We start from the raw sequence: 26,101 nt of genomic DNA on the forward strand, positions 1-26,101 counted from the left end.
ATTAAATTGTAAATGTTTGACCGTTCTCGCATTAGTGCAAACAAATTAACATATTCGGGTGCATTAAAGTGGTTATCCAAAAGTATTTAGTTAGAATGTAGACAGTGTATAGACAGCGTATTCATATCATAGCGTTTGGCTAGAACCGCAAATTCATTCAACGCCCCACAACTTTCAACATGCCGCGGTAGGCCGTAGAGTTTCTTCTAGCTCTTTGACAAGTTTGTGAGGGGCTCTGCAAGTTCAAGTCAGGGTGATAAGTTAACTTGACGGCAACAGCTAAGGTTTTCCAGAAGAGCAGTAGCATAAGCAAAGCAGGGTAATGTCCTACTGAAAAAATGTTCCTTTTTTATTCCGATCAAATTCAGACTTAATATAGTGCTTATTCCATTCACTTGTTGGGTCAAATGAGGATTTCAACTAAGATTCTTGTAGCAATCATTAACTTCCACTATTTCGTTCGCCATCTTAGTGCTGCGGTGTCCCGTTTATGCCACATTTGTTAATAGACCACCACAGCGGTATTGTTGGAAGGGCCATGTCAGTGAGTAAAATTACGACCATTGCATTACAATGAACAGTCAAACAGAGGATGAAGTCACCGAAACTTTTTCCTTCCAGATTCATCATATTAGACCATGCGGAAATGAGGCGATGCAGACAGTTGACTAGTTTAAATGCATTTTCGGTGTACTGCACCAACTGTAATTGATGTCACAAGGCGTTATTATTTGAAGCTGTTTTTAATGAAAAATTAGGGGACAAAATACCAAACTTCTATTGCACTTCAGGTGTTGGAACATTACACAAACCAAGTAAAATTATTAAATGCTAGTGATCCGGCTTCAAAAGCTACTGTTGTACAAGCAAAAACTTCATTTCACTGTGTAGTTTGCGTCTTAAAAGTATATGAGTTTCCGTAGGAGGTTGTTTTAATTGACCAAACGGCCTTAGGGGAGTAAATACCGCTGTGTTGAGGCTGGGTTATCTGAGTTATTTGACAAATTACCTAGTATTAATGGGTTAAATGGGCCTAACTTTGTGCATTATAGTCCTGTTTTGTATTTGTACACTGCATGTTGGCGCATGTAGGGATTCTTACTGTCATATATTGTTTAGTGTCTCTACCACCTTCATTTACGAAGATGCCTAATAAGCAGGCCGTTTTCATACCTGGAGAAGCTATAGTATTGCCTTGCAAAGTTAATGCCTGGCCAACTCCAAGGTAAGGGCTCATGCTGGGTTGCTACTTTATAGGTATTATTGGACAAAAAATGGTCAGGACTTTAATTGGGCCGGCAATATTGGTCGATATACGAAATATCCAGGAGAAGGCACCATTGTTCTAGCCAAACCAGGAACTGATGATGATGGATTGTACCAATGCTTTGCTGAAAATAAGTATGGTGTCGCTGTATCGAATGTGATTAATGTGAAAAGAGCAGGTAATTGATAAAAACAGGCCAATATTATATAGAGATGGGACAATTTGTTAGTCCGAAAATCACAACTATTCAAAAGAGAATAGGGGAATCCGTATCTCTGCCATGTCAGGTGCCTCTAGGTTATCCACCTCCAGTTGTTACTTGGCAAACATCGAAGGATGCTCAGCTGGACTATATTAAAGAAACTAGTCGACTAGCAATCGATGTAGATGGTAAGTGTTTTTGATGTGTTATTCGCCCACTTTAGGCACTCTTCATATCGCAGCGATTCTCTCCACAGACGACGGAGTCACTTTCCAATGTGTCGCAAATAATGAGATAATTCGTGAACAAACAACTGGTCCAGGATACAAGATTACGGCAAGATATCCAGAGGTACATATGATATTCAGGACATAACTTTATAAAATGCATTGACATCTATCCTTTGTGTTTTCCATTGTAGATAAATCAGCCAATCACATTTTTGTACCAAACGCCTTATACGTCTCTCGCCGTTGTTAATGAAACTCTCCGTCTACAGTGTATTTTGGGTGGTTATCCTCTGCCCAGTTATCGTTGGTATAAGGATGGCAAAGATGCGACCCTGGTAGATTTTTAGTCCTTACGAACCATATACTTCTTTCCAGTCCCCCAACACAAATATAGTCAACATGGGGACAACTTTGGAGATAAATCCTGTGACGAACGCCACTGCAGGGCAGTACCGATGCCAGGGAGTTAATGAAGCAACTATGACTTCAATGAACTATGAGTACGAAGTGAGAGTGAAGTGTATGTTTTGAAACACATTATGCATTTTCATTTTGAGTTGTAAACTACTGGCCATATCTTTCACATTTGTAGCTGCTCCTAAATTTACTATTTTTCCCGTTGATACGATGGTACCTGAGAATGGAAGCGTGGTGTTCACTTGTGAGGCCGAGGCAGATCCCAGACCAAAGGTTCGGTGGACTGTCAACGGACTTGATCCCTCATTTTACCTTGATGGAGTAAGGAAGCTTATTAGTGGAAATGTAAGTTTAATTTTGCTTTTTAAAGACAATCCACTCACAAATGTTATAATAGAATCGGAAAATAAATGCCTAGTCCATCTGTCTTAGACAATGATTCTTAACAACTTGACGGTTGACGACAACGCAGTGATCCAATGCAACGCGTCCAACTCCTTCGGCTATGATTTCGTCAACGCTTTCATTAATGTGCTTCGCGAGCCGCCGTACATATATAAGGCACCGCCAAAAAACCTTCGACAGACGGAGGGTGCAATGGTCCTGCTGCCCTGCCGCTCCTACTCTGCGCCGAGGGCCCTCGTGGCCTGGCGCAAGGATGGTCGTCCTATCAATGGTGGTCGTTATCAGGTGATGGAGAATGGTGATCTCATCATCGAGGTAAGCCCATCCACCACCTGTCGAAGGGGTTCTATTCTAGATAGCACATTACCATTTCACAAGAGCTTTTTGCACTAATCTGGAAAGGACTCTAGCTAGCGTCACATTGATCTGTGTAACTTGTTTCAAGTATTCATATTTATGCAAGATTTTCAGTGAAGTTTGCGGGTTGCATTAGGATAAGGATATCGGGATATTTTCTTGCTTTATTATCAAGAACGCATCTACAAGTGCTCTGGTATAAATATGGCCACAACAGATTCACAGGTTATAATGGCACAAATTCGAAGCAATAGATGTTTAATGTTGAAAATATTAATAGGAAATCGGTTCTCGCCTTAGCGACTGTTATCCTACTTTGCAGTAATATTCATGGATCCGAAAAAAGGGATCGACTTAGTGTTTAACTTTGACTGTTAATGTCAAGCGTCTAAGTTTTTGGAACGGCAAAGTTACTGTACGCTGCGAATACATGACGCTGAGAGCAACAGTTGTCGGTTCTATGGCTCATTTAGACAATACCTCTTTTATCACCCTTTTAGAAGTAATTTTAGGCAGAAATATCTTTAGTAAATGACCTCTACCCCATTTTTATGCGGAATTTCGACAATATTTACAAACTGTATTGAAGAAAAAGGCAGGAAAGTTAAGCCTGCAGACGCAAAACGAAACCGTCCATGATCTAAGTCATTTTAACCGATTTATCAACAGAAATGTCTGCATAAATTCCGTATTGCACTCGGCACATCCTCTAATTTAGTCATACAATCATCGGGAACGCGGATTTCCGTTATGTATAGAGAATGATGGACCGCCGACTTCTGAAAATGTCAATTGATGGTAAAAAAGAACTTAGCTTCGGTTTCGATAAATGCTATTGAACTTTTAATAACAGTAACTGACTTCATTAGAAGGAAGAATTTCAATTCAGACCGCGCATTCAAGCACGATTTCTTGTGACAGTAAAAGTTCATGCCAAAGGAATAAAATAAGCTGATCTTAAAAGCGCCTGTGTGGGATCAGCGAATATTATCAGCAAACTTTTTGTGAACTAAGGTGAAAAATTGTTGTCTGCCTTGCAGTCAGGTGCGGTGACAGACACGGGGATGTATGAGTGTACAGCGACGAACCCATTCGGTGTGACCAAGGCTGCGGGCTCACTAGCAGTGCGTCGGCGTACACGCGTCACTCTGGCGCCCATCGAGACGTGGGTGTACGAGGGCCAATTGGTGAAGTTCGTCTGCACCGCGGATACCGACCCGGAGGAGGTGGCAAACATGGGGGTAACATGGTATAAAGACAACAATGTCATTGATCCCAGGCTCACGCCGAGAATAGAACAGATTGGCTTCGACTATTCCCTCGTCATTGGTGGTGCGCAGACCCTTGACACAGGACAGTACCGCTGCAACGCCTCCAATGGACTCGACTTTGCCACCGCCACCGCTTCTCTTCTTGTTCAAGGTATTTACCACCTCTTTTATCTTGCGAAGCATGTTTACATTAACCTAGTAGCAAGAGTCATAAATAAATTCTGAAAATTGCTTGGTGAACTATTTTCTGATTTCTCATTCTGATCGCTTTTTTGTCAGCCTTTATGTAGACTAACCCATTTTAAAGTATTGGGACTTGATATGGCTGTAATTTTTAAGCAAAAGTATTGATACGGGTAGTATTCTTAGATAAAGATTCAAGTTTGAACTCAAAATTTACTAATATAAATCCCTTTCTTGCACAAGTTCACTGACGAAAGAGTCCATTAGACCGTAATGAATAATTACCATGAAATTTAATCCCTTTGTATTTAAAATATTTATGCTTCATTCTTTAATCTCGTACCCTGTTTTGGATAAGATTAGTAGCTTTACAAGGAGCTATGCAATAATCTTGAGTCAATTAATCAGTGTGTGCGTTCATGAAATGGTAAACTCTTCTTGTTCCCGTTCTAGGCAGACCGAATCAGCCGCGCAATCTGGTGGAGGACTGCATCACTTTTGCCCCGTCTCGCCGAGCTATGTTGAAATGGGCGCCCGGCTCCGATAACTACGCCCCAATCATTGAGTACATCGTTGAGTTCTCCACGCAATTCGAACGCAAGACTTGGTATCGAGCCGAGATTTACAACCTGACTGGCCTATTACAGGCTACTGACGCTAAGGTCTGCCGTGCAGTTCGCTTCATAATTACTAGGTAATTTAGGGATCCATTATTTCTTATCCCTTTTTTCTTCTCTTAGATTGTTCTTCGTCCAAATATTGACTATCAGTTTCGTGTTCGCACCCGAAATCGAGTAGGGCTCTCTGAACCCAGTGTCGCCACCACGGGAACCTGCTCGATTGCAGCTACAGCACCTGACAGCAATCCAAAGGAGCTTTATGTCTACGGAACCGCATCGAATAACCTAGTTATTCAGTGGTCTGTGAGTCGACCTATTGATGTGCAGTGATCTAACGGTTGAAATAGCTATTTTAGATCCTCTTCCAGCGTGGAGATAGAATCGTTTTGTTAAAAAAATGCTTTGTATTTACGGGAATAAAATAAAGTTTGTTATGATTTTATACTGACTAGACTATGCCATACATTGAACACTATGCAAACAACCTCGTCTATCTGCTCACCGTCCGCTGCCTCAACTGTAACAATATACGACCAGGAGATATCAACACGACGATAATTAGTGACTGGAGGACAGATCGAATCACGTACACCATGTTCCAGAGCGGAGACCCATCCAGTAGGATCATGCAGCCCATCGAATCCTATAAGCTGTTCGAGGTAGACCACGAGTGTTTTATTAGTTTCGTGTATTGCTTTAGTTGTGTCTCAGGTGGCTCGTATCTGCTTCCCTGCAGGTGACAATACAGAGTCGAAACGACAAAGGCACGAGTACGAAGGCGCCAACTGTTGCTAGGGGCTACTCGGGCGAGAACATGCCCAGCATTGCGGCCTCTGCGTTAACCGTGGTTCAGCCCACCTCAGACGGAGCCGTTCTGCAGTGGACTATCATTTTCCAAAACCAGGAACCTCTAGTCAATGGATTCTTCCGTGGATATCGAATCGAGTGGTGCAATGCTACTCTTAATCAGGTTGAGTGCGAAAGACAGAAGAGATTCCAGGTAGACTATTGCTCTTCACTTATACTTGAATAAATCTGGGCTGACCAATAGATTTTGTGACACTATTTATCCCTAAGCCGTCTGTGGCCAACACACGAAATTTTATCGACGATTGCATAAAAATTCCCATTTAGCTAAAGTTAAAAGTAAGTATATACTGACGGAGATCAACTCTGGCTAATTCTTTATTAATAAAGTGCATGAATATCACTAATTATAAAAGTCTGATGATGTTAATAATCTCCTTTGTGAGAGAGTCGTCTATTCTCTATTTTGAAATTTTGAGAAACCGTGCTGATTGAATTTTAAATATCCCTAGTGTTGTTTCTTAAGACGTATGATGCGAGGACATAATAATGTCTTTATTGTGATCATGTGGATGAAGTCAACACTTAGACCGTCGAAAGCCCGATTAGAATAAAATAGTTGGTGTGAATACGCACTAGAGAGATTCTAGTTTTTGGAGATCAAATTATTATTGAAAGTAAAATAAAGCTGCAGTACAAAGGCACATCTGCGACCTATATCATTCGGTAATAGTTATTTTTGACTTTGTTCAATAGGACGTCCTGTTCCAACGTCTGCTTACTCCGACCTCCTATATGCGGCGACCTCGCTCAGTGAGTGAGAACCACGAAGAAGGGCAGGAGGAAAGTGAGATTTCAAGTCTTGTACATTTCTTCTACTCCCCTCCATCCGAGTTGAGTCCAACGCTTTCGATCACCGAACGTCTCTCTGACGTCGACGAGAGCTTTTGCCGCTTTCGCGCCTACCAGTCGCCCTCGTGTCTAGGCGAGGCCTTCCAACACGTACTCTCGCGCTCCAAACGTCAACTCATCACTCTGTCAACGGTAGCAGACGCGCCCGGATCCATTAGTTTACGGAACTTTTCCTGGGGTGAAACCATTAACCACACGCTGACTGGTGTGCCAGGCGCAACGGAGATCAAAGTGTGGCTGCGAATACTCAACAGTCTTCACGCCAGCCCCATGGGGTGAGTTGTCTTCTTCCCCTCGTAACCTCGCTGGCGGCTGGGAAGTACCAAAGCTCGGTGTTCCCATTTCAGTCCCACTGTAAAACTAAAGACTCTGGAGGGTACACCTGGTCCGGTTTCAGAGCTGCGAGCTGTGGTAGTTGGGATAAACCGAGTTAACATTTCGTGGAATCCACCTACGGAGCCCAATGGTGTGATTACAGGCTACGATTTCGAGGCTCATGAAAGTACGTAGTTGTTCATTATAAGCACTTTTCTAATCACTCATTTCTCTACCAGTTAAGGGTCTGGATATTGCTTTGTCCTCGCGATATCCCACTGTACATGATGGTTCTCTGACCGGTTACGAAATGACAGCACTACGGGCGAACACTTCTTATCGGTTAGTTGTACTGCCACGAACATCGGCCGGACTGGGAATTGACTCGTTTATTGACATTACGACCCTAGATGTAACTTCCAGTAAGCGAATCTCCTCCAATTTCTGCGAAAGCGTGTTCAATTTTATCAATCCTTTATTTCTTGGCTTTAGCACCTACAGCTCCAACATTTTTCATTGCTGATATCACTGAGACGAGCTTTAACATAACCTACGAGCCTAGTCACAGGGGAGAACCGGGGTCGGTATTCTTTGCCCAGTACCGAATACCTGGCATCATTTTATGGCAGGAATCGCTCCGAGTGTTCCTTTCACGTACTATCCACGTCGCTGGTTTGCTGCCATGTGAGGATTTCGATAAGTATATTGTTTTTTGCTACTTTTGTTAAATAAATAGTAATAAAGTTCCACTTATTTGTGGGTCTCAGCGACAACGTACGAGGTGAGAATGGTGGCTACTAATGGAGCCTTTATTTCTACCCCGTCGCCTCCCAAGATCATTACGACCTCGGGTCCCGCACCACCAGGGGGTTTAGAGGGGGCCAGCGCCACCTGGTTTGCCATCGTTATCATCCTCCTCATTATCATCATTTTCGTCTTTGTCCTTCTCATTTGCATACGAGTGCAGCGCTTCAAGGAAGGTAATGAAATAGATCGGTGTGCTGCTGATTATGATATTGAAACTTCTCACAACTTGCGAATGAATTTCTACATTTTTCTGCCTAGACTACCAGTACTTAATGCGTCTCCTTCCATTTCAGTTCAAGAGAAGGCAGCGCCAACAGAACCCTTGTTCGAACCTCCAACAATGTAAGTTTTTGCTGTTTTTTTTTGCTCATAAACTGCGCGCTTAGTCTCCTTAAACTCTTGTAAATTATCTATTTACAAATTTGTGGGTAAATTTGATTAGTTTTTATAAAAAGTCAACTGGATGTCTAAAACTCTGAAGATGATCTGAATAAGCTTGAGAGGCAGGTAACTTCGCACTCTTTGGAGTATTCAGTTGAACTGCAGGGTCAAAAGTAGTAAAGATGTTTACCGAATTTCATATAAATAAGAGTTGAATGTGTGAAATCAAAAATCTGAACTTTAAAACGCAGATACTTGCTAAAGTAGGTAGAAATTGCGGTGACTGCTTACCATTGAGGCTGAAGAATTTGCCTATTTCATGAAACTCGCGTTACTAAAATGCAGAATTATGTTCGAACAACCGATGCTATAAAGTAAATATTTTATCTAACCTCCCCACACATTGACCACGAAAGCTTTCGGCCAACTCTCAATCCAAGAACCCTGTATAATCATGAGTCGTGGCCAACATCACTGTGCTACACTGCTCAGTCACTTCAACCTCTTCACTTTCAAGGTTCCCAGAGCCCCAATCTCTGCTGAGCGTAGAGCAGGAGCCTTTGAACCCCACAATACCCTATGGATCGATGGGACTGCCCCAACCACTAGGTGAATTCGCTCCTCCACGCTCTGAGGGCAGTCACCAGGACCACTTCGAGAGGCCCTACTATCCAAATCAACCAATCAGCGACAGCGAGATGAGCTGGAGTCCAAATGAAGGTCCGCATTTCCTAACTCGTGATTGGTGCAATTCAGAGTACTCTGTGCTTACTTTAGCATAGTTCTCCAAGTAGCTACTATACATATCGAAGTAACCTTCTGTGAAGGGAAGCCTAGATCATTTAGGAGCATTCCGAAAAGCGGTGTGATGTGGAACTGCTTGTTACGTGTTGTACAGATCGAGCAGCGGAGGTGATCGAGCTCTCAGACTTCTCCACGACCTCCCCCGTCGGCAGAGTGGGCCACTACGCTCCCCGGAGCATCGGTAGTGCCAGTGCTAATAGCGGTAGTGGTGCCGACGAGGGCCAGCGAAGACGTCGTAGTAGTCGTCCGGGCCAAGGGCGCAGTGTGGAAAATCGACCCACCATAATTTGAACGCCAAACAAACACAAATGCACCACCATTTTGCATTGTTACTTTCTCCTTATCCAGAAATTCTCACCCATTCGTGATACCACTTCTTTCTTCTTCCTGACTGCGAACGGAGTGGTAGTCCTATGATCTAAACTGATGGTTAAGGCAACTTCCTGATGCTAAAATTGTGCAACCTTCTCATCAATTAATAATTGGACTTCTTTTGACTTTCTTCAATTAGCTTTTAGACCCGACCAACATTGTCGAAATGTCAATGAGCCTATAATTGTGATGCCTGCTCCCGTAAATCGAGGTAGTAACGCTGAAAACGCTTTAGGTCTATTTAATTTTTTTTGCTTTCAATAAATGAGAATAGTAATATAAACGCTTTATCGGGCTGATGTAGAAGCAGAAATTACCTAGTTGAAAAACTTGGAGCCGTATGTCTAGTTTATGACAAAATACCCATTGGCATCTCAATTAACTGTGTATTTGAAGGTGAAGAAACTGGCGCTCTTCAAGCTTGCCTCAAAGTTGGCTATTCATAATTCAAGGAGTGCCAGTTTCAATTGTTACTCAGAAAATTACCTTAAGAGTCTCTGGGACGTACTTTCCTTTTCCTTAATAAACGAGATTCAATCTTTGTTTCTTGGACTCCTTTGGTGATGGTTAATATAGCAGCAATAAATAGTTGACTTATTGGCTTGAAATACTGCGATGACTAGGGGAAAATTTAGCTCAAACAGCCACTGCAACCAAAAAACAGTCATTTCCTTTGAAGAAATACATCAGGAAGTGAAATTATGCTTAAGTCTCTCCTAAAATGGCCTTTCTCAAATTTTAAATAGGCATTTTCTCATATTTTCCTCTTAATCAGCATTGATAAATTACGAGTGAAAGAAGTTGAACTCGTCAATTAGGCGAGAATCAAACTATTCATTCATACTTCCGTCTAGCTAGTTGAATTCGTCTGTCAGGAAAAACAAAAGCCATTCCAAGTGCTACTCTCCCTCTCTTCCTGTCTATTTCTTACAGATTAATTATTTTTCCCATTCAGTTTATCCGATTTGTTTTTCGTGTAGACAAATATTGCAATCGGAGGTCCACGTATCGCCCCTCCCTCCACCCCTTTTCTAGAGGCATGTTTGATCAGTTAGTGCGCCATTTTCAAGTCCGTCATGGCATTCAATGAATAAATATTCCCACTCTGTGATGAAAATGAATAAATTCAGTATATCTCGTTGCAACCATAAAATTTAATTTGAGCAAACACAACGATTCTACGCATTTACTAGTAGAAGGAAGTGGTTTTGAATATTGACAATCACGCCTGAAAGTCGCCACTACCGTCGTCTTCATCTTGAGCGGAATGACACCCATGGGAAGGTGAGCCATGCAGCGTGGGAAATTCCCTCAACCCGACTGATGGTGAGCTGTTAATTAACACCACAACCTGGTATGTGGATGCTTAAGTTTATGGCCAGGTAGGTGAGCGTATGCTGTCCGAGGCATTAATTGAAGCTGGAATAATTGCGTACTTCACTGTGGACCTTGGTTCATTCGTGTACTTTTCGGTGATAAACAACGACCGAGTGTTACAACATTCGCTTCTGTAGAAAACCAAGTTCTACAAATTACACAAATCTGTGAAGTAGTACACGTGCTTAAAAAATTGCCCCGTAACAGTTCTTCACCTACAAAATCCAACGAGGATGAAACCTACGTTTATGCAAATTTTCTGTCGAATCAAGCCGCGAGGTTTATGATATTGTTAATAAGTTTAGTTTCATGCAAACGTCTATACTATGGCGGGTCACACTACCTTGCAGCAGTATGACCAAAACGACATTCTGGGTCTTTTCACCCTATGTGATGATACCATTGCTTCAGAGTAATGTGCTTCTTGCACGAAATTTATTAAATAACAAGTAAGATCAACTGAACACTTACCTCGAACAAGCTGATACTTTTACGGTTGTTGCCCAAGTGAGATTCAGAGACATTCGTCTCGTAGGAATGAGTGGCACATCAAGTCAGCAACACATCTGAGGTTAAAATTCTGAAAGCTTTTCAAAGCACTAACGAATTCCCAGGGCATTCAAAACACTAGTGTTTTTGATGATAACCCAGTGCATATAAAGTGCAATTTCTCAGTATCACCCAGTTATTTCATTAATTCATAATGTTTTGGCGTCTCATATGTACGCTTAAATCTTACCAAGTGAGTAATTCTTTGCTTTCTATTTCCAGGTTTCTTAAATTCGTCGGCCTATCGTATGTCAATTAAAAATTGCAGGGTTTTTTGTAAAACAGATTAGATAAATTACTCTTTAACTGTAATACAAGTATTCGAAAAAATGAGGAGCTGCATCATCAACAAGTTTCGGTTAACAGTGGCTAATGTTCTCCCCGTAGTTTGGATGACGAACAACCAATCGGCATGTGGCTCCACGTGTCCACATCCTAAACAAAACCAATCAGAAAGATAGCACACCTCGCCACCACCGCTTTCCAATTGGCTAGGCAACCGAGAGCGCCGAGGCAGGAATTCCCCAATTAGGCAAGCAAGTATAGCAAATAGCTTAGGTAATATGTCCTTCTCCCAAACCATCTCCACATCGGATTCCCATAACACTCAGCAGGCCTACATGGCACAATTCTACAATTTTTTAGAGTCTTTTATTGGTCTTCCCCTTCACAACCCCCATGCACCTTCTCTCACCCCAAATGAACTCAGTTTCCCCCCAAAGGCGACTCCGGAAGGGCTTAGGAAGAGGGCATTTAAATGTTGCCTGTGTGGGGCCGTCTATCCGACACCTGTCCACTTGGCTCAGCACAGCTGCCCTCAAATGACCCGAACGGCCTTCCAATGCCGGGACTGCCACAAAGTGAGACAACTTCCGTTTCATGCCTATCCGACTGCCATAATTTTTGAGCACACTAATCAAAACGCCCACTCAACTATGTCAAGACTATTTTGTACATTTTAACAGCAAAATCAGATTAAGAGAATTGAGAAAAACTAGCGCTGTGGGGTGTAATATGCAAAAGTTTTAATATACTTAACTTCCTCATGCCTAGTAATTATAGATTTCTTCAGCTTCTTTTAAAATACTTAATACGGTATGCAAGCAGTAATTAAGCAAATGTGACAGAAACATAATATGGGTTTTACTCTGCTGTAGGAACTCTACCAACTGTTTGACCTCAAAATTACTATTACTCTCACAGTGATTTGTTTACAGACGCGTTAACTACACCCAAGTTTATTTCTTTAAAATGTTGCAGTGTTCCGGTCAAACAAACAAGTCGCCTTTATGTTTCGACCCAGTAAGCCACCGCGTCAGATCAAGAAAAATTAACTTGTCAGGGCTAATTCTTTGCGGGCAATTCTCCAAATACTTAAGGCTGTCTGTCAGAGGGTGAATGGATGCGAAATATTCTGCAAATAAGTGTGATTAATTTCAGCAGTTTGTGGATGAAAACCAGTGTAATTACAACGCTGATTCTTGGATGCTCTTTCTAAGTTGTTTCCTAAGAAAATGAGTTATATTAGCATTAACTTTCTTTTTGAAGCAAATATGCTGTGAGCGTACTATGGGTAGATACGTTTTTCTATTAACTGCGACATTTAGCAAGCATTCATTTCCTTCAGAACTAAAGAATCAGAAATATAGTTCCTACTTCCGTAGATGAGTGTTACTCTGGTCCCGACCAGCAGCACCGTGAGCCACAACCTTCAGTTCTCAATCATATTTCACTACAATGACAGGGAGATTCCCACGATCCCGAAGTGCTTTTCATTAAACATAACTGTCAGTTGGTATTTTACCAACAAAGTACCCAATTAGCCTTTGCTCTTTGCAAGGAGCACCAAAATTTGCGCTCAAAGAGCCAGTGATCTGTTGATGTATTGAAACCTCAGGCATTCAGCTGTTCAGCTAACTTGGCAAGTCATCAACGATGGCACAGGCCGAGATCTGGTGTGACCAGGCGGATTCAGCATACCCTACACCCCCACAGACAGTTCGGCCTACCCGGCAAGCTAAATTCCTTAGCTCACACCGGCGAGAGAAGCGAGAAGACCAAAGGCACCTTCCAATATCAGCCCACCACCAATATCGATACCATCACTGCACCCTACCAGGTCTGCCATACCACTTCAGCCGATACAAGTAGAGCCCCGTCGTTCAGCATCGATAGCATCCTCTATTCGGGCAAAAACAAACACCAATCCCAAGACCTGTTTGCCTGCTTTCTTTGTGCTGAAAAGTTCTTCACTCAAACCAACTTTGAGGATCACATCATTGACCATTTGCTAAGCACTCGAGAGTAATAAAAGATCTTTTCGGTGGCGCCTTTTTGTGTGGCTTTGGACTGAAATGGCCATTAGCAAAAGTGACCACCGTTGCGCTTTCATCTGAGTAAGATACCCTTCTGAATGCTGAGGAGTTTCAGCTTTCTCATTCCCCCTTTTTATTAATGCACTTCAGTCCCATTTACTCGACTTCAATGCGAGGTGCGCTACGACTCAGCATTTCAAGCCAAATGGATAAAATACAAGTGATTCCACTAAATGTATAATTTGAATAACCCATATAACTCCCAAATATTATTCGAATTTGCCTTGGCCGATTGCCTTAATGAGAAAAAGCTGCTATTCCATCACTGGTAGGCTGTAAATTAAACGCATTTAGTGGCATGACACGTCCAAGGACTGTTGACATATTAGCAATTTTTAATTCGAGATTTCGTAGGAACTTGAAGTTACTAAAACACTGACCTAGATGCTAAAATCTAGAAAAAAGAGAATTTTAAAATTTTATTGAAGAAAAGGATAACGACTCATTAGGTAATTTGACTTTGTCTAGGGTACTGCTGTGAACAGATGCAACGTGGACCAGAGGCCAAACCTTTCTTTGTCCCTAATTAGGTTTGGTTAGTTCCGCACTGTCAATAGGAGAAACACTAAGCATGTCATCATACTCTAGCAGACATTCGGTATTCACGCTGATAGAGCTAAGTAAGCAGATAGCAAAGGAGCCAAGTAAAACTTGGTGGATTCATGTGGATTTGCAAATTGTTAAAGATGGTTACATTAATGGTATTTCCGTTACTCCAATCTGGGTTTGAAAATAGCATTGAGGGATTTAGTACTTTGTGGTGAACGTTCCTAAATAAATAATGTACTGCTAACAGAATAACCTACTAATATAGTTAATTTTTCATCGCACCTTTTAATTTAAAATACTTATATTTTTGCGACTTCCTCTCATCTAAATTGAGCCCCTATTAAAACTCAGAAAACGGAGACCCATTGTAAATGTCGTAATATTCTTATCGATAGTGGCCACGACACTTTTTCTGCTCATCTGTGCCATTGCAATGTTACTACGCAATACATACGCGTATCATAACTGGGTTGAGAACCCTTCCTCTTCCCTACATCCCCAAGACACCCGTCCTCATTCGTTTTTGGTGTTGATTGTGAACTCACACCTCATACCTGCCCACAGCAGCACTCGTTACTCTCCGTGTGGCTAAGATGTTAATATCATTCTCTTGGTCATGAGAAATTCGCCATGTGCACCGCAGTTGCCCCAGTAAGAGGAGTTGATGAACAACTCGGTGGGAATTCCCTCCTTCAGGGCGATTATCAGCTTTCTAAGTAACTTTTCCTCTTACATAAGACGTGTTAATTAAAAATGCAGAAATTTTTGCGTCTGTTTTTATATTGCCAAGAAGCACTGCCCGAAATCCGTTTGAAAATATCCATCCGGAGTAAAACGAGTCTATTTTTTGACTACTTTCAGCCCCATTCAAAATCCGCTTGATACCGAAAAGTAGTCTGTTTTGGTGAGGAAGCGCCATTTCGCAGTTTTTATCCTTGGTGGTGGATCTCTGCGATTGATTAATGTATTATTTTTAAAACCTATACTTTTACATTTATCACCTTTTAGTAATGACAGGGATGACAGCTGCCTTCAAAGTCTAGTCAAAATGAACTATCTAATGAGACACGAAATTGAGCAGCTAACCAAAGCAAAGGGGGCCTACGAGCGAATTCTCAACAAACGTAAGGAAAGTCACTCTTAGTTGCAGAGTTCAACATAGCACGATTACTATTTCCATTTTTAGAAGTTCTTACTTGATAAAACTACACCCCCTCTAATTCAACTTACGATTATTGAAAAATTTTAGCATTACAACGGAAATTTACTTGAATTCCAATTTCCGACAAATTTTACCCCGATGTTTGGAGGAACCGGCACTAGGAAAATAAGGTGAAAATACTTTATTTTGTCGAAAGACAACAGCACATAGGATTAAAAAATTGGTCAAACACAAAAAGATTTAGACAAACTAATATTTTAACACAAATGGCTGCTACAAATTTATGTTAAAGACAAATTTTACTTATAAAACTAAAGTAGACGTTGCAGGACGCAGTAACCAAGTTTGCCTAACCCCCCCCCCCAAGCTATGGATACGGTTACTGGAAGTTGGAATTAACTTATCTGTCTTCTCAGCACATATCCTTCACTGATTCAAGGAAAGTCAATAATTTCATACCTGGATGCCAAGTGCGCCGTCAATTAGGCCCATTTGATCACAAAAATGATTGTGAGAGTAAGGCATGGTAATTTGTTGGACATTCTTTTATTAAAAAATCAGTACATTACAATAAGGGAGTGGATTTGAATTTCCCATAAACTGTCAATGGTAGTTATGGTTAGTATCGCCATTGATATTTGTTGGCCAGGTGGCCAAAGTAGTCAATTATGACCAAATGATTGGCCGATCTTTCTTGCGAGTGGACCAGTAAGCAAATGAATATAAAATCATGAAAAGGGGATCCAAGGCGAATAAAATTTTAGTCACAAGTTGTTTGATTGCATAATCTATGTTAGTTATAAGACTTACAAATGCAGTTTGCACAGTTGACAGTCTCTCTCTCGGGGATCAATTTTGAACATGCTTAGGCTTGTAAAACAAACCATCAGTCTTGAAGCCTTTTCATATCCACTTTCAACCTATTAAGACCAATCCCCTTTAGTAAAATTTATCTGTGTCAATAGCTACCTAATTTAACTCATACCTTACTCTACCGCTTGTGTAACTCTTTGACGATCTGCAGAGAAGTTTACTTCAACTGTTGTGTCACAGCGCCTACATGCTACCCCGTTCAAGAATACTCCGAGATGCTGCGTTTGCACCAATTAACCGACCACGTTTTTGACAGTATTAGGAAGACAAACTCCTAGCGTACGAAGCAGACGTCCAGCTGCAGTCGGATGTGATTCTTTCAGATCATAATTGGAAAACAGCCAAAACCTTCATTGGACTAGATGTACCATTCTCACCCACTTTTGACAGATAGTTACATATTTTAGAGGTAGTAAGTTCTCGGTGTGACCTTAAATGCTATTTGAAGTGGAGGATTGTTCGAACAACGGTGTCCATGGTATTGTAGGTAAGAACTTTGAGCTTTTGTAATTTCGAAATTTGCCTCCTCTTAAGTGGTCAATACATATTTCTAGACCTTTCTAGAAGGCCATCATATCTGCCTCAAGGCGATTCCTTCTATTAAGGCATCCACATATAAAAATGTTTCTGAGGAAATACGATCCACATTACTGAGGCTTCCATATAATTTTATCGATAAGTTAAAATCGAAGTGTTCACGCTTGTTAAGTTTTGCCCTGCAACACGTTCAAGGAGTTGCTCATTTTTGAATGGGGTAACGATAATTCGAAATTGTTAATGATTAAAATAGATCTGGTGGAGCATATGTAATATCCGACGAAAAATATGGACAGATTCAGGACACCTTGTGAACCTCGCTAACACATTGTACCGGCAAATTCATTTTTTTTCATTTAGGAATAGCAGTGATTTTGGTTTTTATGATAAACAACTTCTCGAGATTAACGTAAAAAGCGATCCCGATGTATGATATCAAGTTGCTTAAGCTCACGCTTCCAACCATCCTGGATTTTATGCCCCTTTTCTCCAGTGGTTTGACGAAATCTGGAGTGACGGAGCCGCCGTGATGGGATTTCATGGTGTCTGTACACCTTGAGGCTACCAATTTTCCCCCCAGCAAAGCCTGGTTTCTTCGGTTATGCACACAAACGCGTGCAAACCACCTCCCATTGCTAGCATGTATGTTAATACCAAAAGGACATTTCTTTCTTTTTTTCTCTTTTAAGTGTGAACTTTGCCCCTCGTGGAGGTATTTAATCTTTTCGAAAGGCTTCCCATTTGCATACTTGCAACGTGCAATCACTTGAACGCCGGAGAAGTGCTAGTTGGCCTCTGTCGCCATTGGTCCATGGCAGACTTGGCGAACGTGAAAAGGACGTTTCACTCAGATCCTCCCAAAGTTAGGTTCCGCACTGCTTGTATTTCCCACTGTTTAACGGCCAAGTTCTAGAATTAAAATTGGTAACTCATTCATTCGAAATTTCTGTCGCAGTAAATATGATTAATCTCAAGGGCCATTCGCTTAAACTAATTGTTATTTGATAAGTTTTCTGGAGTATTTTACAACAAATGCATTCCAAACGCTTGCTAAAGTTAGGATTGTGCTGTGATCTCAATCCGTTAGGTTCATTAATGAATTCCTAATTATTTTTTGCCTTTCTGGTTTGATGGTACCAAAACAATAATTCAATGGCTAAACACGAACATATTTTCTGTGGAACAGTTGGTTTAACCCGTTCTGGGTGATTTCCACAAAGGCGCGATCAACTTCACCAGTCTACGGCACAGTGTCTAGTTTCCTTCTTAGGAAATTTTTGCGATTTTTTCAAGTCTTAGCCTAATTAACTCTCACCAACTGAGACGCAGTCAGCTAAATGGCGTCGCTGTGCCTCTGACTGATTTATGCAAATCGCCAACGCATTTTTGTGACTACCTAATTCAGCACTGAGTGTTTTTTATCGGTTTATTCACTCTAGCGGGCCGCCTAATTCGCGTCTACTCATTCTTTTTCCACCGCTGTGCCTTCGTCATCTTACCAACATTAATAAATGAAAGAAAGCAACTTTTAAATGCGACTTCCACTAATGTTAGGGCCGTAGCCTTGAGACCAAAACTTTACAATAAATTCTGCGGTCGTCATGATACCTTGACCCTAGGTAGGCTGCATCGTACTCTATTTATTTTTAGTCATTGACTTTATAGGTTAGGAGTTTATTTTTTTATAAACGCGCTTTGTTGCTGAGATTAACAAGACGTTGGTAGTATGCCACTTATCTTTCTCAAGGCAGTCTAAGTGCTATACCACATTTCGAGATTGTAGCAGCCTTCAGTATATCCAAATCACTGGTGACTGCCGTAAACAAACGCCAGTCGACATGCATTCACAGCTCAGTCGAATCGTCTACTGGGGGCATAACTCATTATGGTATTTCTAATTTGTTTCTGCTTTTTAGAACAGGCATCACTCCCGTGCAGACACAATCGGAACCGCAATCTAAATTAGTATAGGCATCACCTCATTATATTAAAACCACGTAACACCAGGCTGACTCAATTTTCTGTAACACCAAGGCATTCTGGCAGACAGTCTTGGCGCTTTACCCCCTTTATTAACGCTTTTCATGTAGCAACACTACAGCGGGTAACGACTGACAACCCCAAAGCTGTACAAACTGGATGGGCTAGGGCCCGTGAAGAATCCATGCATTTAGCACGAGGAGAGCTTTTACTCCTCCCTCGTGTGACATCACTGACCTGCTATTCACGCCTTTTGATCTGAATGCCAGCACAACTCACTCATCAAGCGGTTCGAATCCCTTTGCCCTGTTTAACCTAGGTAATACCACTCGAGTTCATTGGACTTAGCCACTAGCAATCCTGCCGGTTCAGTAATTAAACCTCGTCTCCCCTCAAGTTAGGCGCTTCGCTTCATTTACAATGGAGACGGTGCAAAATTAATCCAGTAGAACTAAACGGAAATGGGATGACTTCCCTTAATAGATATCAAGCCTCCAGGCCATCTCGTCAAGCTGTTTTTTTTTTCATGCAATCCACTAAATCCTTTTTGAGCGAGACCGAATGCACTTCCTTCATATATGAGTGACAAATAGCCCCGCCATTGCATAAATCACGTAGGGAAAGGAGAAAATTGCAGCTGAGAAAACATCTTGTACTACGGAGGTACAAAAAGCTAAAGAGCATGCAAAGGGAATGGGACCCGTGCAAGGAAGTGATATAAAAATAAATCCCAAGAAGGACACGATTAAAATAGTTTCTACCCTTGCTTTTTTGCAACTATCGAGATTAGCGGAAGAGGTCAGCATTGGAATGCGGGTAAGAGCAAGATTGTTGGTCAAAACGTTTTTTCAATTACATATTCTCTCCGTCAATTCACGCTAAAATTGGAAACGAAAGATCAGTGATATGTGATATGGTCAGCAACTGGATTCAAAACAAGGATCTTGTGGCGAAGACGATAGATAAAGCCCCAAATTTTCGCTCTAAACAGCACAGAATCCGCGCTGAAATCCACCAATTTTATAGACAAGTACAATTTAGCAGCAAGCTGTGACCCAATAGGCGTGGGGCACTAATATGTCTCATTCGTAGTAGTGTTCCAGGCAGTGGATGGCCAAAAAGGTATTCAAGTGAGTATACACGACCAAACTTGAGCAGGTGGATTAAGAAATGCAAATTTTTCCCTCTACGACCATATCTACAAATAATGAATTTATAGTCCAGATTCCAATGAGTAGCTCCCCTCCGAAGACAGCATGAAAGTTTACTACAGTACTGGCTGAGTAAGCGATTACCACGAGTAAAACATGCGTTTATGGTGGAGTAAGACATGTTTTGGAGGAAGCACGTCCTTTACCTAAAGAAATTTTGTGGTGAATTGCTTGACACCTACAGCACAGTTCCAACACAGACAAAATGGGAAAACCTTAATTGATAAAATCTCATAATTATGCACAAGGAACCCAGTAATAGTAAGCCATCATTCACAGCACTTTACCGGTTGGACCTAAGTAACTAAGTTGACAAATCGAAAAGCACTGTGAACCCACCCAAGAGAGGTGAAATCATAAAGCAAAGACGGCACATGACTCAACTGGTGCTTTGTTTAAAAGTTGGATGAGTAAACCACGTATGTGGGGATTAAGAAAACAGTGATTGCTCCAAGGTGTTGAAACGAATCGCTTGTTATCAATCTGATTTCACGATTTGGTCTGGTAGAACTCCACCTATACTGTCTGCGTCCTCTTCAAACCAAAGAACTGTAAAGTCCATCTTACCTAGGGTTTGTGTATAGAGGTATCCAACGAGTAAACATAGGAAGCAGGCACGAGTTGTAATTATACATCACACAATGAGGTATGCAATGACGTAAATCAGAAGATGGCACAACGATGACAAAAACTTCGAATCCGACTTCGGAAAGAGCAGATGCTTAGCTACCTAGGATCGAGGGCGACGTAAAACTGCCTTGATAAACGAATTTCCAAGGAAAATTGGTACTGAAAAGGGGCGCGCACGCAGAAGTGCAAACGCAGGTGTGCAGAAAGCGTTCCATTGTTTATCTAGTGACAGGTGGCCCAAGCTCTCGTATCAAATTTTGCACGGTAAACCGTCGACGCCCTAGAATACGTTAAACTTTCTCTTTGCAATCTAGATGAGATTCCCGGCAAGAGAATCACTGCTTTGTAGATGAAAAGGAAAACCTGGTCTCGAGGCTGACGGCGTTGTGATGGTCAGGTCATGAAAAGCAGTACCTACTGCCTACTTTGATGAAATGCCTGAAAGGTTATAACTGATGCTCCCCACTTTCTCATTGAAAAAATAGCGGATTTCAAAAGGCCAGCCTTTCTAGTGGACGTGTCAGCAGAAAATTTGGTCAAGACCCCGTAATCTACTGTCACAGATCGAATAGTGGTAAATGACGGGGTATACGTCCATCAAATATAATTTTTGAAATAAAACATAAGGAATAGGCGCATTTTGCGAATTCCAAAGCGGCAAAATTTGTCCAAAACGATTTAGCGCGGTAGCGAAGCAAAACAGTTTTCTATCATGCATAGAAATCCAAGGTAAACAATGGATAAAGTCAGAGCAACCTACAAGAGGAGCCAGTTCCTTTGGATCGATGAGATTGAAGTAGGTGACAAAGTAGTAGAAGTGCTTATAGCAAATATTCACATGTGCCTCCGCCGCTATCTCGACCAGCCGATCGAAGTGGTGGATGTACACATGGACAAACACGCGGTAGAGCCGGCTCATGATTTTTTTCACGACACTTAAATAATTCTTGGGGAAAGGTACGTCCACAGAAGTGGGGAAGATGTCGGGATTACTAATCTGCTCCTCAATCCAATCCATTAGGAGGCTGATGTAGAGCGGAGCGGGCACTGGAGTGGGTTTCCGATATCGATGAGCATCGCGCCAGTGGTACTCAAACTTTTTGCCTCCCGTCATACGCGGACAGGTTTTATCTGTACATCTGTCACAAATCGTGCCATATATGAGATTTATCCGATTGTAGAAGTCGACAACTGGAAAGAAATACCTTTATATGACAAAGCAAATATACCATGAACAGCTATCCAGTCATTGAGTTCCTCATCTGGGGGCCTTTTAACAGCCTCTCGTAGATCTATACCAGCACTGAGGGAAGCTTCAGCTTGCTTATGAAGATGATAATGTATGGTTTCTGGCGGAAATTTTTTTTTCGGCCTAAACGTCTAAAAACGATGGCATATCAGTGTCAAAAGTATTTCAGCAGACATTCGGTACTTCGTAAACAACTGCGGTAAAATGAATGCCCAATACTACTAGTAAATAAAACTTAAAACAGTATTACTAATGCGGCACTTACATACCTACTGAAATGCAAATTGGAAGTAAGATAAGCTGTCCAAACGTTAAGAGAAGGCCATAGTTGCCAAAAGGCACGGTTTTCACGTACAGCTAGAAACCTCACAATATTAAAAAGAAAAAAACCCGCAAAGCCTTATGAATATGTGCATAATTAGTAAGCTAAGAAAAGTCCACTGTTCGGAAGCCCACGCACAACCTAACTGATCTAAGCAAAAGACAGCAAATCCTATGGGACAGGGAAAATATCCAGCAATAACCTTCTGTTTCACAAAGATTTCTTTGAATCCCAAAAACGACATTTGACAGCCCTTGAAACGCGAACCAGCCGCCCAAAGACGAAAAAACCGCAACCAGTAATCATCCAAACAATACCAGCTGACCTTGAAAGAATAAGGTGATGATGCCAGGCGAGATATAGCTTAATTTGCATTAGCTGTATTTGTAGCATATTATAAAACAAGTCAAGTAGGCCGCTTGTAAAATGTTAAACCTCTTTTAATGCACTAAATCAGGTCAAAATTCTAATAAGAAAGCACTACCTAGAAGCTGTTTAATGATGTTGCGGGAATTATACACCTTGAAATCAATCTTTTAACAAATGCAATATATTATGCTTTAACAGGCGTGTCAAACCTGTTTTTGTCTATGCTCTACTTATTAGACAGTGAAGGGCCATCATACATTCTACTGCGGTTGTTGATGGTGATTTTTGATAGCTGCCTATTTCCTTCTGCTTAACCGGTGACCAATACATCTTAATGTAATCCTCCAGTCAACTTTCAGAAACCAAACGAAAATTTTAATGCTTTTAAATTTGTGATTTATTTGAGGTTAGGATATTCAAAGCGATTCATTAAGATTGGCATCTTCGCCTTTCACTGCCTTGTTTAAGCTCATCACGATGAGCCTTTCATAAGCCCGGGCAGCGTTGTAGTTTGCCGCAGGGATGACGGACGTGTTGGGGCCTCAGGGTGTCGATTTCCTCGATGGTCTGGGTTCGTCCTTGATTATCTTAAGACATCTTGCTAGATGTGAATGATCCCGATTACATACGGGATTTGCTGCGTCCCGCATCCATCAAAGAAGATGTGAAATTGATGGTGCAAAGACGCCGAGTTTCTCTCATTCTAAATTCTCTCGCTTTTCGGAACGAGCTAGAAAAGATAGTTGCATCGCAGATGCGTGATGGTGTTTTGAGTTCCAACGTTATGGCTCTCAAAAAATTGGTGGATTTACTGACGCCGCACGCAAAACTTGGGTCCTCTGCGTTTGCAAAAGGTGTGGTTTGGGCGTTATCGAAGTGCTCAGTTGATAATGTGTTCATTAAGTGTTTTTTTGTGGTTCCGTATTCTCCACCTTATTCCGTTGAGGCTACTGTATACAAGACTTACCTGATGTTTTCAAATTTAGGTGTGACGGTGCCTGTTATTCCTATAAATGATCTACACTCACAAAACACTACCTACTCAAAATTGGAGCGAATCATTCGCTGTAAGGTTGCATCTACTTATCGTCTCGTGGATATTTTTGGCTGGTCTTCTAGTTCTAAGGGCCATATTTCGGTAAGGTTTTGGTTCGATTGCACTGTTTTAATAGAAAGTTATTGCTTGATAGTGCGGCTTTTTTGCCATTGATGCCCAACCCACTTCCTGAGATGGTCGGTTTATCGTTCTTGAATCTCATGGCCATTAATAAAGCACTGGCATAATTCCACATGTCACTGTGTTGTAAATGCTATTTACCGTAAAATTCCTACTGGATTACAGGCCAAGGTGTTTAAGGATGGAGATTCTTATCTCTTCAACCCAGAAGGACTCCTTTTTAGCGAAATTACGGCCTCATCCCTTTTAAAGGTTGACTTGAAAGGTAATTACGGACCTTTTCACATTGTTCTGCTGTCAGTTCTTTTACTGCATTAGATACTATGTATGCTTCTCCGCAAATGATGCATTTATCTTTGATCTCTTAAGGTAATATTATTGATGGTGGCTCACACGGCTTGGGTGTCGACAAGCAGGGATGGACATTGCATGCTGCCGTTCATGAAGCCCTTCCAGCTATTCGATGTGTCATCCAGTTGAGTACACCAGCGACCATTGCGGTAAGCAGCTTCTGTAGGTGAAGTTTACTCGGAAATCCGATGATCACATTAACCATTTATGTTCCCTTCCCTTTGATAATTGAATTGAGGTTACTTATGCGGTTTCCTGTGGGCATACTCAACTTTCCCGATTTTTGTCTTGATCGGATTGTCACTAATTAAGTCAAATATATTTAGTACCGATTCGTGCATCTACGCTATGGTTAGATGACACAAATTTTACAAACTTTTACGGTTTTGGCGAGTGTTTTTTGGTAGTTTGCGATTCACCCAGCTCTACTCCAACCTTTTTGTTATAACATCAAGCTTCTTTATAATAAATCTCTTTTTCAGTGTTTATTAATCTTAATGTAATTGAAACTTTCATACTGGCACGTATGTTTTGCACTAAGCATGTGCAGGTTGTGGTTGACTTAGTTGAAGCATCAATTGAAAACCCATCTTTTAGTCTTCAGTAAGTGTTCTTGTCAGCAAGGCTGTTCAATATTTCAGTTTTACGGGTTTTTCAACTCATTCAAAACTCCAAACTCTTCTTTCACCATTGAAGCAGTGACTTCCCTGCATTTCCATATGAGAAGAAATCTCTATTTAGGGTTTTAAACTGCTTGTTGAAGCCGTTCTTTGGTAATGCTATTTTGGCATTGATCATTAGCATATGTGCACGTGTGTGCTTGTGTACGGAGCGTGCAGCTCTGGCGATAGTCGTGTTTATGTGTGTACACCCAATCACAACCCAAAAATTGGCAAATTATTCGGCCTGTTCTCCACCGGGTGTCTAACATCAGTATCAATATGCGCTTGTACTTATGGCTGTCAGTTTGATTATCAGTTGAATGCAGTTGACATAACCCACTCACATCGCATACCACTGATGTGCATAAAAGTTCAATCTTCTTTGATGAACTAAACAGTTAAATCGTACATCTTGTTTCCAACACTAGTACCATTACTTGATCTCACTTTCCCCTCCCAGATCTCCTGCATGTGCACTGACCTGCCGCCAATCAGTCAGGAGGCAATGATGCTGGGTGCTGCGGCCAGTTATGACCCCGCCAGCATTGACCAACATTTGCAAGGTGAGGAACGCAACGCAGCAGAGATCGCTGTCATTGGCGAACGCTTGCAGAACACTGCAGGTGGGGATCCTCGCATCCTCATAATTCGCAAATACGGCATTCTTGCCATGGGCAAGTCTGTCGAGGAGGCCTGGATGGCGGCCTATCTTTCTGTTTCGGCCTGCGAAGCCCAAGTTAGTCCAACCCCTCCTTTTTCCTCCCTTCCTCCCATTCTTGTTCACGGTCTTTAAGTGGTCTGACCGTACCTTGCGTGGATATTGTTATCATTCACCCACCCACCAATTTCCTAAGATGGTCTCATGTTCCCCTAGCTTCGATTAGCCTGTGTGGGGATGGATGAATTAGTGATGCCCGTGGGCGGTGAAGTCCCACCCTCTTTGGACAGTCAGGTGCTGAACGCTACCACTGGGGGGATGGGTGGTGCCACAGACAGAAGTTGGCGTCCGGGAGAGCTAGAATTTGAGGCTATGATGCGGCGACTGGACGCAGCAGGGTACCGCACTGGCCACCTCTACCGCGTTGGCCAGGTGCAACCTACTGCAGGCACGCGCACTTCTTCCATCCCTGAGGTACCCGACAATATCGACGGAAAAACGCCATCTCAAACTCAACACACCCGTCGGGCTGCCACTTTGGGTCGCAGCTTCAGGGCCGATGTCGAGGTCCCCCCTGCTGCCAGTTCATTTGCTGCCAACTACTACAAAGACGATGCCACCAGGTAGGCTCTTCATCTCTGGCGTTTGACTGATACTTAGCGTTTTGCTACGAGTAATCAGTAGACGCATACTACCTGTAAGTTACTAACAGCGATTAAT

The 26,101-nt window shown here is 41.8% G+C and overlaps 4 protein-coding genes across 4 annotated transcripts in view; 2 read left to right on the forward strand and 2 right to left on the reverse strand. All coding sequences in view use genetic code 11, as the record gives it.

Annotated features, from left to right (window-relative positions):
- Nucleotides 1-1,479: 1,479 nt before the first annotated feature.
- EGR_06043 (Neuroglian) lies at nt 1,480-9,269 on the forward strand (the record flags this gene model as incomplete). Its single annotated transcript, XM_024495292.1, has 19 exons — nt 1,480-1,657; nt 1,693-1,820; nt 1,891-2,034; nt 2,075-2,219; nt 2,292-2,461; nt 2,549-2,836; nt 3,919-4,300; nt 4,786-4,994; nt 5,073-5,255; nt 5,405-5,611; nt 5,689-5,952; nt 6,516-6,946; nt 7,019-7,173; nt 7,226-7,408; nt 7,479-7,670; nt 7,754-7,966; nt 8,087-8,135; nt 8,692-8,894; nt 9,073-9,269. The coding sequence occupies 19 exons, from the start codon at nt 1,480-1,482 to the stop codon at nt 9,267-9,269; spliced, it is 3,921 nt and encodes a 1,306-aa protein (XP_024350247.1).
- A 3,394-nt stretch (nt 9,270-12,663) lies between these two features.
- EGR_06044 (hypothetical protein) lies at nt 12,664-15,119 on the reverse strand (the record flags this gene model as incomplete). Its single annotated transcript, XM_024495293.1, has 3 exons — nt 12,664-12,782; nt 13,918-14,038; nt 14,922-15,119. 3 exons carry the CDS (start codon nt 15,117-15,119, stop codon nt 12,664-12,666), a joined length of 438 nt encoding a protein of 145 aa, XP_024350248.1.
- A 4,481-nt stretch (nt 15,120-19,600) lies between these two features.
- On the reverse strand, nt 19,601-22,408 carry EGR_06045 (Mps one binder kinase activator-like 2A; the record flags this gene model as incomplete). Its single annotated transcript, XM_024495294.1, has 4 exons — nt 19,601-19,630; nt 21,354-21,784; nt 21,823-21,973; nt 22,367-22,408. The coding sequence occupies 4 exons, from the start codon at nt 22,406-22,408 to the stop codon at nt 19,601-19,603; spliced, it is 654 nt and encodes a 217-aa protein (XP_024350249.1).
- Nucleotides 22,409-23,055: 647 nt separating this feature from the next.
- The window catches only part of EGR_06046 (hypothetical protein), a gene marked incomplete at both ends in the record, with an annotated part of 6,496 nt that continues 3,450 nt past the window's right edge, over nt 23,056-26,101 (forward strand). Inside the window, 7 exons of the mRNA XM_024495295.1 lie at nt 23,056-23,104; nt 23,139-23,387; nt 23,520-23,671; nt 23,876-23,975; nt 24,080-24,210; nt 25,184-25,459; nt 25,598-26,004. Of these exons, the coding sequence (XP_024350250.1) occupies nt 23,056-23,104; nt 23,139-23,387; nt 23,520-23,671; nt 23,876-23,975; nt 24,080-24,210; nt 25,184-25,459; nt 25,598-26,004 (1,364 nt within the window). The remainder of the gene's footprint in view (nt 23,105-23,138; nt 23,388-23,519; nt 23,672-23,875; nt 23,976-24,079; nt 24,211-25,183; nt 25,460-25,597; nt 26,005-26,101) is intronic.

Source organism: Echinococcus granulosus (assembly GCF_000524195.1).
Source record: "Echinococcus granulosus chromosome Unknown EG_S00050, whole genome shotgun sequence".
NCBI lineage: Eukaryota > Metazoa > Platyhelminthes > Cestoda > Cyclophyllidea > Taeniidae > Echinococcus > Echinococcus granulosus.